This window comes from Aphis gossypii, chromosome 3 (assembly GCF_020184175.1).
Source record: "Aphis gossypii isolate Hap1 chromosome 3, ASM2018417v2, whole genome shotgun sequence".
NCBI classification, from domain to species: Eukaryota; Metazoa; Arthropoda; class Insecta; order Hemiptera; family Aphididae; genus Aphis; species Aphis gossypii.
The window spans coordinates 51,653,732-51,667,524 of NC_065532.1; the positions used below are offsets into that span (position 1 = coordinate 51,653,732).

At 23.5% G+C, this 13,793-nt stretch overlaps 1 protein-coding gene across 2 annotated transcripts in view; it reads left to right on the forward strand.

Annotated features, from left to right (window-relative positions):
* Positions 1-13,793, forward strand: part of LOC114119225 (head-specific guanylate cyclase) — a 243,658-nt gene that overhangs the window by 123,342 nt on the left and 106,523 nt on the right. For both annotated transcript variants that reach the window (XM_027980726.2, XM_050202563.1), the window contains exon 7: positions 6,784-6,986. In XM_027980726.2, coding sequence (XP_027836527.2) covers positions 6,784-6,986 — 203 coding nt within the window. The remainder of the gene's footprint in view (positions 1-6,783; positions 6,987-13,793) is intronic.

Here is a 13,793-nt window from a genome sequence, read left to right on the forward strand (position 1 = left end):
TTGTTAAATCAATATAATTTTGAGGATTAGTAGAGTGGCCATTTGTTTACATTATTTATTTCATTTCATTACGTTTCCATTATAGGATTGTGAATAACGAAAATCAAAGATATCGGTCATTAAAATATAATTTATACCGTTTAATAATATTTAAAATTGAAATTTTACAATAACATGATTTATTGAACTTCGAGAATATATTTTTTATTTACATAAATACATATCTATTATAGTATATGAATATATGTACATTGTACATGCTATTTTCTTCTTATTATTAATATTTTTTTTAAAAATTAAGACGTTTATAGATCCAAAAATGAACATAATTTAACTAAAAGGGTTTTCTAAGTAACTAAAATCATATTGTTTGATTAGTTAATTATAACCAATACAAGCTATATTATGTATTATTTTTTAAAACAACTGAAAGTTATTGAAATAGATATAATTAGTTACTTATTATAACAAATAACAACACATAGATTGATTTATATTTACTAATTTAATTTATATTAAATACCTACATGCTAAATTTTAGATATTTATTATATCGATTTGCTGAAAAAAAAATAGATTTTTAAATTTTATGTTAGAAGTATATTTATGTCAATATTATTTTGAATAAAAATTATTACAACTGTCGTATATAGTCAGACCTTTTTTATCTTAAAATACCAAAAATGTTGTGTTAGGAAAACGTGTTTTTATATAATAATATATACGCATAACCTATACAAACCTCGTAAATCATTTTAAATATGTAATTCCTAGAATATTCATATATTTTCAACACGTGATGATGATAAGAAAATGAATAACGAGACAACATTTGGAATAATAATGATGACTTCAGTAATACTGGAATAAATTACGTTATACGCACATAACAAATCCTATATTCTATTAAAACATTATTTTCTGTTTTATGCATCAGATAACTATAATTTAAAATCATTCAGTTACGGATTTCCTCAAAATATTGTGTTACATATATTTAATTATAATAAAATGCATATGCTCGAATAAAAAACCTCAATATTTTTCATTTCTCGACAATTTTAACATAATATTATATTATATTTAAATAATCAATAATACAAAAAAAAATGAATTGGCTTAGTTCAAAATTGATCACTCCTCTTTCATATAAGATGAATTAATATATAAGTATTAAACATATTATATGATTAAATTTATATAATTTTATTTGGTTCAATATTATCATATACAGTTAATTTTAAATTTTATTCAACCACTAAATGCAAATTTAAATAATAAAAATTATGTAACAATAATAATACTATAGTGTTTTAATATTAGCAAAAATCCATTTAAAATTGAAATGACGATCGAATAAGTTTTTTTTTATATGTATCAAATGTAATATTACTATAGATATAATATTATCATACAATTTACAAAATATAATTTACTCATATTTATATTAATATATATTATATTACAAAAATCTGAATGATTTTCGTTTCATGTATTTAATATTAAATTAAATTTCATATCAAACGAGAACGTACAATTTGTAAATAATAAGCTCATATAATATAACACACGTTTAAAGTAGGTTTGTTTATTTATTTTATGTTTTGATTGACGTGAATGAATGTTGTAATGAACGGATAGATAAGAATTTCCTAAAGCTATAAGCCGATATAAAAAAAAAAAAATAAAAATACTACAAATGAAGTATGGAAATGCATTTATATGGGAGCACGTCCAAAACTTTCGGTAGGGGCACAATAAACTTCATGGGATTCATTATTTTACAGGCCCATTAGACGGCCCCACCCGCTAACGTGTCGGTATTATAAATGCATTTTCAGATTCATCAACGTCACAAAAACAGCGGACTTTGAAAGCCAAAACCTCCCGTTTTTCCCGATTTTGACCCACCAACCTACCTCTCAAAACTAGGTCATCATTATAAATTGTTAAACGTTTACGGCTGTCATTGGTCGACCGGTCAGAAGATAATATTTTATGATCTTTTTGTGTATAATAATATTATAATAATAATCCAATATATACAAAAACTTTTTTTTTTTACTCGGGACGTGCTCAAAATAAAGAAAATTATTATGAATAAAACCCATTGTGACGAAAACATATCATTTAAAAAGAAATATATATATATATACACACTTTTACATTTTTTCTATTATTTTAAATAAAATTCAATATCTACGTTATTGTTCTACATTATTCCAAATATTATAACTTTATTAAGTTGTATACAACGTCCGTTGTACATAATATCTTGAATGCTGATAAATAACATTAAACAAAAAATATAAATACGGTTTTTTTTTATAATAGATGATAAGAAACAATATTGAGTATTATTTTAAAGATTTTTATGTTATACAATTTTTAAACAAATACCTATTCAAGTCAGCTGATGATTTTAATGTTATACTAGTGCGTATAAATATATTCTACAATGATATAATATGGATTTAAGATTAATAGGCGGATAATGAATTAAATCATTTAACGCCATTCCAAAACAGCATTATTTTAAAGATAAATATTTCGCATTGTTTTCTGAGACATAATACTATTTCACAACAGTGCAACAAACAACAAACTCTTATCCAATTAATTTAATATTTATGTTACTTACTCTAAAGCAATAACTTACTAAATGGACTGATATTTATACAATTTGATATATGTTTACTAAATTCATAATTTAGTTACTTATTATTTGCAAATCTGATTGGATTGGAAGCGTCTAAGAAATTACAAATATTTATTTATATTTTTTTTTTTGGTTTGAAACAGATAACGTATAGTATTACCAATTTTAATTTCATAACATAAATAGTTATTTTTCAAACATAGACAAATATTCTAACATAGTAATAAATATCTACTTTGCATATCGATAAAATATCACTGTAAAACATGACATAAATGACAGGAGTAACTAATTTTCTTTAAAGACTTTAGTTAGATCTCGGTGGGAAAAATATTAAGCTGTGTATAAATAAAATGCAATTGAATGAAAATCAAGTAAACCTGATTAGAGAGAATTCATTGATTACAAATTTGGCCCGTGGCCAAATACGGTTTATATATATTGTTGTATAGGACACATTGGTGTGTTAATCAATCTACTGGCTTTTCGTTGTTTAATTATTTTAACTAGATTATAGTATAATTATTATTATACTATAGATTCTAGTTTGTTAACATCAAAATCAACTTATAGTCATCAAATCACTGTTGTAGGTTCTGAGTAGAGTGATGAACGTATTGATTTTACAATCATATACATTATGTATTTTCTAAATAAGTGTCATGAGAAACTTTTCGTAGAAGAAAAAATCTTTGATTTTCAACTTTAATATCTTTTCTTGAATAAAAGTGTATCTAATTGGTGGTTTGGGAGTTAAAAGTAAAAAATGTCTAGTACTTTTCTTAATAATTGAGAATACAAAAAAGTAAAATTATAAATTTCTGTTGTGTTTTGGAAAAATTAGAAAAAGGTTTATTATAATTCAAAAACCAATAACCATAGATACTATTTTCACCAACTGTTTATATTAAATTTCAACTTTTTTGAGCTATTTATAAAAAAATTGATTTTTTTACTGTATTTTTTACTATTCCAACGTCCTATGTATTGATAAAAAAATACCACTCAGTCAAAAACATAATATTAATTAATAGGTAGAAGGTTCTTTATATTATATTGATTTGTTAGTTTTTTAGAATAAATTATATAGTATAGATTTTTTTTGTGTAGGTATTTTAGTTAAAATTTTGACATGAACAAAGAACGAGTTAAGTTATTTTATTTTGTTTGAAAATTATTGTTTCTGGTTCTGGAAGCATTTTTTTTAAAATTTTTAAAACATTTAGATTAATTGTATGCTATCGCCTATTTAGTATTTATGCCAAAAACCGTTTTACGATAAGTTAGTATTGATTCAAAAGTTAATATCAATATTAAATTGTATAAAAATAGGCTATTAAAAATAAAATATCAATAATATAATAAATTCTAGGTTTCCGATAAAAAAAATAATTATAATCAATAAAAATGGGTAATATACAACTTTTCAAATATACGTATTATCATTATTTTTTGCATGTACAATATTATATATTTATATATTATTATATATTTCATGTACATTATTTTTCTGTATATAGTAAATTAAAACATTTCATAACTTATAACTGAATTAACCCTATATTACATTATAATATAGAGAGATTTAAATAAAATACAAAAACATGATTTTACTTAAATTTATAACCATCACATATTGCTAAAAGTGTAACACGTCGCCATTAATAAGTCTCATCATGTATGTATCAAATGATATCATATTAATTCTCCACGTAAGAAAATTTGTTTAAAAGGTATAAATGGTTCCTTTAAGAACAAGTTTAATTTAATTTTTAATTAGTTTCATGATTTCTGAAACACATTCAGTTAAAGAAGATATTTTTAATATTATAACTCTAACATTTTAACCCTGTAAAATGATTAGTGGATAATGTTAATCCAGCTTTTTCAAAATCAGATGTTGTGTAATGTGTTCTTTTGAGAATATTGTCAAAATAAATCTTTTTAATATCAGAATTATCCACGGTGATAGCAAGTAAAAACAAAAACTTATATTGTATTCCGTTTGTATGACTGAAATGTATTATTCCATCCAATTGAGCTTATGACATTATGAGTACCGTAGTAATACACACTGTTTATGAAATATATATTTTAACTAGAATTGGTTTTGTGTGTACAATTTGATCTTGATTATTATTATTATTTTTTTTTTTGCGTGCATTTAATAACAACCGCGAGGATATTCCAAACTGGTTTTAATCATTTATAAATTATTAGCCATTACATTTTCATAATATCAACCTAATATTTTTAATAACAGTCAATTAATTGGAAAAAGTAGTAGTACCTTGTCCAGGTGGTTTCATTGACTCTAAATTGTTATCGCTTTTCTGAAACGTTTTACCAAGTACTATTGCTATCAATATTTTAAAATATGCAATTAAAAATGTTAAATGTTTGATTAGTTACTATCTATTGAGACTCAAGTAAATATTGATGTTTTTAATATTATTATTTATTAGTTATTTTTAATTTTTTTTGATTTTTTAATGTTCAAAAACTGACATTATTCATAACATAATAAATTAATGAAATAAAAAAAAAATATAAATATGAAAAATAAAGTATTGTATATTGATTGTACTTTTAATCAAAATATATTTATTTTACTTTTAAACGTTAACGAAGTATCATATTATATTCCACTATAAATTAAATTAAATTTAAGCTGTGCTATTTAATAAAAATACATTATTTACAAAAATAGTACAATTGAGAAAATATAACTGCTTATATATTTTATATAAGTGTTATATTTTATAATTCATTGTTTTAAACTGTCGTAATTCATAAGTCATAACAGTGAAATAATAATTTTATAATCATGTGATTTTAACATTCAGGTAGAAATGGGGAATATTTGAACTGTTCGTATGAGATAAAAATGAAATGTTAAAATTGTTTTCTATTGTCTTTACCTGGAAAGTTAATTAATTTATTCAAAATGTTAGTTTGCGATTATAACAGACCGGTCACGTTTACATGATACTATGTGCATATTATAATATGCAATCAAATTAACACGATTCATTGTAGCATTAGTAATTTGGGTACCCAGATTAAACTTAGTAATAGTGTTACAAGTCTGAAACACATGGGATTCAACAAGCTCGTCGCCAACAATCTTTTGTTGTACTGTATTGTGGACCCTATACTAGGTATAAAGCAGAAGTTAGTCGACCACTTCTAACGGTATCTCTTGAGTGTCTGCGTAATTTATATAAAGACAAAAGGGCAGTTTTCACTGTTTTTGGAAAGTAATTAACGTTTAATCTTCGAACAATCTACTCCGTCAACTCTTCGATTAAACAACACGTCAACACTGGTAATTGTTCATGCACACGAATGTTGCTTTTCGTGTGAACTATTCAAAGTGTCCAATTAAAATATTCATTATTGTTGATTCTAAAGATTTTTTCCAGTGGATTACACTCTCAAACTTCACTATCACCTCGAAATTTCTATTCCTATCCTATACAGTATACATCAACCACAGTACCTACCCTTCAGGTCTACGTGTTGCCATGGATTTTGAACAGTAGATTGGGTCAGAAATATGGAAAGAATAATGTTATAATGGTCACGCAACAGTTTTGTATGATAGCTAATGGTTTTGTCAATCATTAAGGACAAATTTTCACACAAAGTAGTTTAAATAATAAATTATAGGTAATACATCACGTCATTATATTATTATTACTATGTTTGAGGCCATCAGTCTGCAAGAAATTAACGAAAGTGTATTAAAGAAATTTGTTGAACTAATAATTTCACCTCTGCACATAAGTTTTGACGTAATAATATAATGAGAAAGCACATTGACTAAAATAGAATTTGGTTTTTAAATTTGATAATTTATTAGGGAATTCTTGGAAGCTCAGGTTTATAAAGTTAAATGATTTATGGGTAATATATATTGGCTATGTAATCAATATTCCTGATCGTACTTGTTCATCACTAATATAAATGTTCTTATAACATTTGTATAATAAATTAGGAATAAGTAACTTAACTATATTTCAAATAAAAAAATAATTATTTGTTTAATGGTATATATAAATTTGGTATAAAAATAATATATGATAAAAAATTTAATAAACTAGATTTATACAATTTTTCAGGTATACAATCAAGACCACGGTTGACGATGAAGACGTTAAAGACTCTTCTCCATTTTTGTCGCATCGAGCCATTGATCTTAAAATGGGTGTAACGAGCTTCTGTAAGGCTTTTCCGTGGCACTTAGTGTTGGATAAACGACTAGAGTTCGTACAATTAGGCTCTGGGTTCATGAAGCTTTTCGGAAAATGCCTGCAACAATTCGGTACGTACAATATTTGTTACAATAAAAATGATTATAATCATAATTATTACGTTTCAATAACTTATTTTATTGACTATGGTTATTAAATTAATCGATATTACCATGCACATAAGTGTGTTAAAATGTAATAAGGTTTATAAAAATACATTTTTTTTTGTATCTTTTAATAGTATGTAAACTGTAAAGTACATATTAAGGATTGCAGTGGGTAAAATTGTGATTTATGTTGGTTTTTTTGATAACTTTATGGTAATAGAGGTTTGTTTTCTGATGCATAGCAAATCATGTTACGAAATAAAAATAAAATAATACTTAATAATTATTATACCAATTTTAATAAACATTTTAATTTAATCTTTAAATGTTAATTTTTATATAAATGTTATAACAAATAATTAATGACTATAGTTTAAGTTTTACTACTATTGTAGCTTATGCGTGTTTTTAGTTATTTTTTTCAAAAAATAGTTATGTAATTAAATTTTGCTATCAATTATTATAAACAAAAACTTCAAAAGTTTTAACATAGTATCATAATATACAAATAATAAGCGACCGGTTAATTGGACAAGTTTTGCTTTTTCTCAAAGAACAATTTTTCGTCTCTTTTCAATTTAGGTAGTATACATTGTTGTTTTCAACATTATTCTATACTAAGAAAAGACAAAATTATAATATATGCATAAAATATAATATGTAATAATATGACTATAGATAACAAAAGAAGGACAACTCATTTAATTTTGGAAGAAAACTGTGTTATAAGTAATATGAGAGATCTTTTTTGAGAAATATGATCTAGCAGCAGTAAAGTTTAGGATAATTGCATCAGTAATTTTACAATCGACGCCTTTCTAATGTCAAACATAATGGTTCTACTGGTTTGGTGATTGTATTAAGCAGCCACGAGCCGTTGAGGTGGTGTAAACATGAATGACTTGAGTTGAGTTTAATTTTCTACAATCTAATGAATACAACAACTAGAGTCAGCTAGAAATACAAAGCCAAAATCGATTTAGGTAATACTTGCGATGAAATAGCATATTGCGATTGGTAAAGTCTATTGTCGAATATATTATCAGTACCAACCAGCGTTTTCAGGTCATCTACCTATGTGACTTTACAAATTTAACCATTTAGTACTTATATTCAAGTTTCTGTAGGTGTATGTGTGTGTAGACAAGGGTAAAAACTTCAGATAAAAATGACCAGTAGTAAAAATACCCAAGGAAGAAATACTAAAAAAATATAAACATTCCAATAGTATAGGTTTAATATTGTCAAATATTTAGATATTGAGTTAAATTATTTTTACTGAAATGTATAATATATTCATAACTTTAAATTATGAAATTCCGTTATAACGAAGTAGTGATGATAATTTATTCCAAGAAATTTCAAATAAGAATCTCCACAAATAATATAATAAATGATAATAAATTAAAAAGAAAATATTAATTAATATAAAAAAAATATTTAATAATAAAATAATCAACTACGTAAAAAGCAAAAATCTTTTATGCCAATTCAGAGATATATATATATTTTTTTTAATTTGTGCTTAGAGTTATATAATTTAATAAAAACAATTATAATAATAATAGTGGTGTAATTTACAATTATCAAACAAATATTTGAATTTAAAGTAAGACTAAAGCATTGTTAAATAGTTATATTATATATTTTATAAATTTAAATCAGTTATTGGATAATAATTGTTATTGACTTTTCATTTTTATATTTATTTTTTTTTAAGGACATTATTACCCATCTTTTTTAATAAAACTTAAAATTATTTATTCAATTAAATACATTCATTAATAATAATTTATAATAAAACATAAAAAACCCCAAGCTTTTTCGTTCATTAAAAAATGTAAAGTATGCTCATACGAGTATTTGTATACCTTATATTAAATTGATATAAATTTATCACAAGCGGAAAACATGACTACCTACTATAAATTATTATTTATAAAAACACGATCTATGTTCTTACTTAAAATGAATGATTTGGAAAAATATATATCAGTTTACGTTTTATATAAAATCAAGTATAACTATTAATTGTTTTCCAAGATATCTGATATTACAAAATTGTTCACTGTTTAGTGATTTTGCTATTTCTTATATTTGCTTATTACAATAATTATAAAAGAAGTTAAACTTCGGCTGATTAAATAAATTTGTCTAAAGTTTAAATTTTTACGAAATCCAAAATGCACGCAAAAAATAACGATTTATTATCAAATAATTCTAGATTTTTGTTATAATTGAAAATCACTAATCATAGAAACTTGAAACTTTCACCAGTTATTTAGATTTTCATATTCTTTACATTATTTAAGTTTTGGGTATTCAGATCATTAAACCATAGACCAACTTTTTCCCCACCCACTGGAAAATATATCCTAGGGCTACCTAGGCTGACTAATGAATTCCGTTCAAAATCTTTTTTCGTGTACAATAATATCTATCATTATATTCAAATTTAACACATCCAATGAAGTGACCTACTCCATGTCTGAGATCCACTCGATACCTGTTATATTATAGCAGAGCGTTACCCACTTGGCCACGTTTTTTTTTTTTAATTAGAAACGAACATATTATATTATTAATTCTGAGTATTTGGTCAACATTTAAAAAAATTAATAAAACATGTTTATCATCGATGTTAGTAAAAAATATATATTTTATATAATTAGTATAAGAATTCAATTTCAAGAAGGTTTTTTTAATGATTAGTTTATAAATAATATTATAACTGAACATGATGGTTATTTTTAGGAAATATGACAGTGTAACATGTTACGAGTCATAAACTTTTTATTTCGTTTGACAAATGTGAACAATATTTTCATATAAAATTACCTTTATTTTTAATGTTGTTGTATGATAATATTTATTATGGATTTGAAAAATACGTGCTTTGAAATATTTTACTTTAAAAATATCCAATTTTTTTACAAATTTAAAAAATAGTACAAACAATTTATGTTTTCTTTAAAGGCTTTAAAGTTTTATTTTTATTTTTTTATGGTAATGTTTTTTGACCAGGAAGATCTCAGTGATATATTATAATATATTATCTTTAGTGTAGCATTGTAGCGTGATGGAAGTTTATCTGAAATATTATTATAGTCGATTACACATCGATGACCATAATGCTATTATAGAGTATAACAACAATTGAGTTTGGGAATTCTCAGGGAAAATTGTGCAAACGTTTTTTACGAGTGGTTCGAACGATCGTTTTAAGAATCTCATGATCTGTGAACGCACATCCGGTCCCCAGAGATGCTTAAAGGTTTTAGTGTCATTCGATTGTGGAATTGGACTTTAGCGTAGTACGCAAATGACGCTTCAATGCGTCCGGAAGTATGAAAAAATGCTGATATACTTATATATTATACCCTATAGGCTACTCGTATATTAAGAATTAATATATCATACCCATTTTTTATCATGAAATTATACATAGATATTTTTTTTCTAATCGTTCTTTTCCTCAGTACCTTATAAATTATAATTTACAAATTTATTAATTTTGACTGTAGAATTTTAATATTAGTTCATAGTAAATAAAACACTAGTCTTGATATTATTGTCTCGGTGTCTCAATATTAAAATAATATTATAATTTTTCAACCACACAAAAATCAATTAAAAAGTACTATTCTGGTTTTCCCTACTATAAAAACGAGTTAAATAAAACTAAAAAAATATTCTCGGTTTGTTTCTTATATTTTTGTTTATTTTCATTAACACAATATTTTCAATATCAGACTCTTCCCACATCTTTAAATTAAAACTCAAGATACAATCCAGATTGTCATACCATAAAAGTTAATATAAAATTAAATGCATTTTAAACATTTTCTAATTTATAATTGTTTTTCAAAATCAATATTCTTTCTGTATATACAATATTCTTATCCATCACTTTATATTGCCATTATTGTATGTTTATACTTCCAGAATTACATAATGACTTCAGGAAGTATTTATAAAGATAGGTTTTGTATTTGTACATTAATTTATTTCATAAATCAAAATGATCTACTTCAAATTGATAAAATATTTTTTTTTATTTTAAAATTTTCAGTAGAGTTAACTATAGAATATATTATATATATTTAATAATCATTTATGATCATATAATCCGCATATTTATTGATAATGAATTTACCGCTAAATAAAACCAAATTATTTTTTAATATTGGTAGTGTGATAAATAATAATGTATATTGTACATACTAAAGAAGTATCTGAAATATGTTTCATTTTCTAGCAAGAGTCTTGTTTTCATGAAGAAACATATTTACATAATAACCATTAGTTCCGATTGATTCCGATAATCCTCGTTTTTTTATTTATATTTTATTATTTAACTATTTTTGAAATAAAATGTTGGTTTTTGTTACTATTTTTCCACACAATAATGAATTATTTATTATTTAACAAAAAAAAAACCCTTTATAAGCTACAAGCTGAATATTTTGTCATTTTTGCATAATATTTTACTAACATTCCAATAGATCACATCATAATATATTATAATGCAAACGTTTAAAAATGTAGTTAAACATTTTACTAGTTTTATTGACACTCAAGATTTTATCAAGTTTATTTGTTAAAAATTATATATATATGTATATAATATTTGTATATAGGTACTATTTATTAATCATAAAAGGTCATTCAATTTACCTTTCTTGTAAATAACAAATAAATATATTAATACCTAATAGTATTGAATTAATATTTTTGATCTTGAAAATAACATCTAAAATATACAATTATTTTACTCATTGGAATATTTTAATGGTACCTTTGTATAATTTAAAATTATAATATCAGTTTAATAATCATTAACGCAGTTGTCCCATAAAAAATAATACCTCCTTGAACTTTGTTTGTCAAACAAGATTTATTATTTAAAATAATAGAATATTAAATTATTTTCCTTCAGAGTATGCCATAAATCGATTTTCATATTGCCTTTTCATTAGGTTTTTGTGATGAATTTTCGTACAGAGTAAATGAATCAGCAATTATATTTGCCACCAGACCGTAAATTAAGTTATGGTTAATGTATTATCTATTATTTTGTCGCAATTATTTGATTTATATCTTAGTATAACAAGTAGTGGCACTTGTCAAAAAATACTGCTGTCATAATTTACTACGTCGTAACTCTAAAATCATAGGTTTTTTTAAGAAACAATAGAATAATATATATATAATATATATTATTATAATGTGTGCTAATAATTATAAAAGTTTGCAATAGCAATACATACTATTTTATCAATTTTTCATTTGCAGTTTGTAGTTTTGCTAAAAAAATTAATCATACTTAAATGAGATTGATCTAATATATAGCTATTTCGAATTTATTCTAAAATCACAGAGATTGAGTTTAAAGTAACTCATGTATTAGATTTTGTTACAACTCTGTAAAACAAATTTTAGTGTAGTTTCAAGAGTGAATAATATTAACTAGGTGTATAGAGAATTGTGACTATGTTTGGCTGAAAAAATAACATTTATCACAAAAAAAATCATTTGATACCCAATTATAAATGTATTGAAAAATAAATTATTTACATTTATTTATGTGTCTCATTAGGTATAATAATAATCATGATTAAATGTAATATATTCTGTCGTTAAACCTCTTACAAAATATTTTGAGCTGTAAATATATTAAGTCATATAATTATTATTGTTTTTTGTACTACTTAAATTATAATATTAGTATTAAAGTTTACAAAAAGAACTCCTTATTTATCATCGAAACGTTTCTTCAGACTACAACAATATATTTTTATTACTATTATTATTATTTATTACTCTATTTTGTTTTAGTTTTTTTCACGTGTTACATTACTTATATCATAAAATAATACGATATTAATACTTTCTGAATTGATTTAATAGTGAAAATCACTTAAGATAAATATGGTAATTATAATTGAATTCCGTTTGTGAAAAACAATATATCATTACATTTGGTGCTATAAATATCGACTTAACAAAACATTAGTGATTACTACAAATCAGTATGTGTCTAGTTTCTATGCTGCTAATAACGTACACATGTTCTGTTGGTGATAACGAGATACGTGCGTATCTTATCGTAGTATTATCTTAACACTGGCAATTTAATGTAAGCTTGTAAGTCGTAAGTTATAACTTATAATGAAAATATTATACACAATATTATGAACAGCCTCAAATATTTAATAATCATTTTAATAAAAATCACTATGGAAAATAAATAAATTAAAAATATATGTATTGGTTGCTGTTCTAGTGAAGTTCTAATTTTCATTATTTATCCTGACTAATTTCAAATTTATTTGAAGGTGTATACGTAATCCTTGCCTTTTTAAACAAAATTAAGCATTACAAATCTTTATACGATTTTTTACGAGTAGTTATAACTCAATATTTGTTGTAAAATTATAATACTTATATAATAATATATTACTTCACTATTTTAAGAGTAGGTACATAAATATATAATATCATTGCTACATCAGCCGTCTTGTGTCACGATAAATAAACAACACCTGATCTTTTGACTTATAACATCATATTTTGTAAATAAAATGATTTTTAAACAAGAATGTATATTATTGTAATTGATAAAGAATCAATTATGTCCAATAAGATAATATTGAGATTATTATATTTAATATAAAAGTTTTTAAAAAGATTCAAGGCAAAATACTGTTCAGTGAATAATCTCACATAAATGATAAATGTATGTTACATTTTTATAAAATTGTTATTATA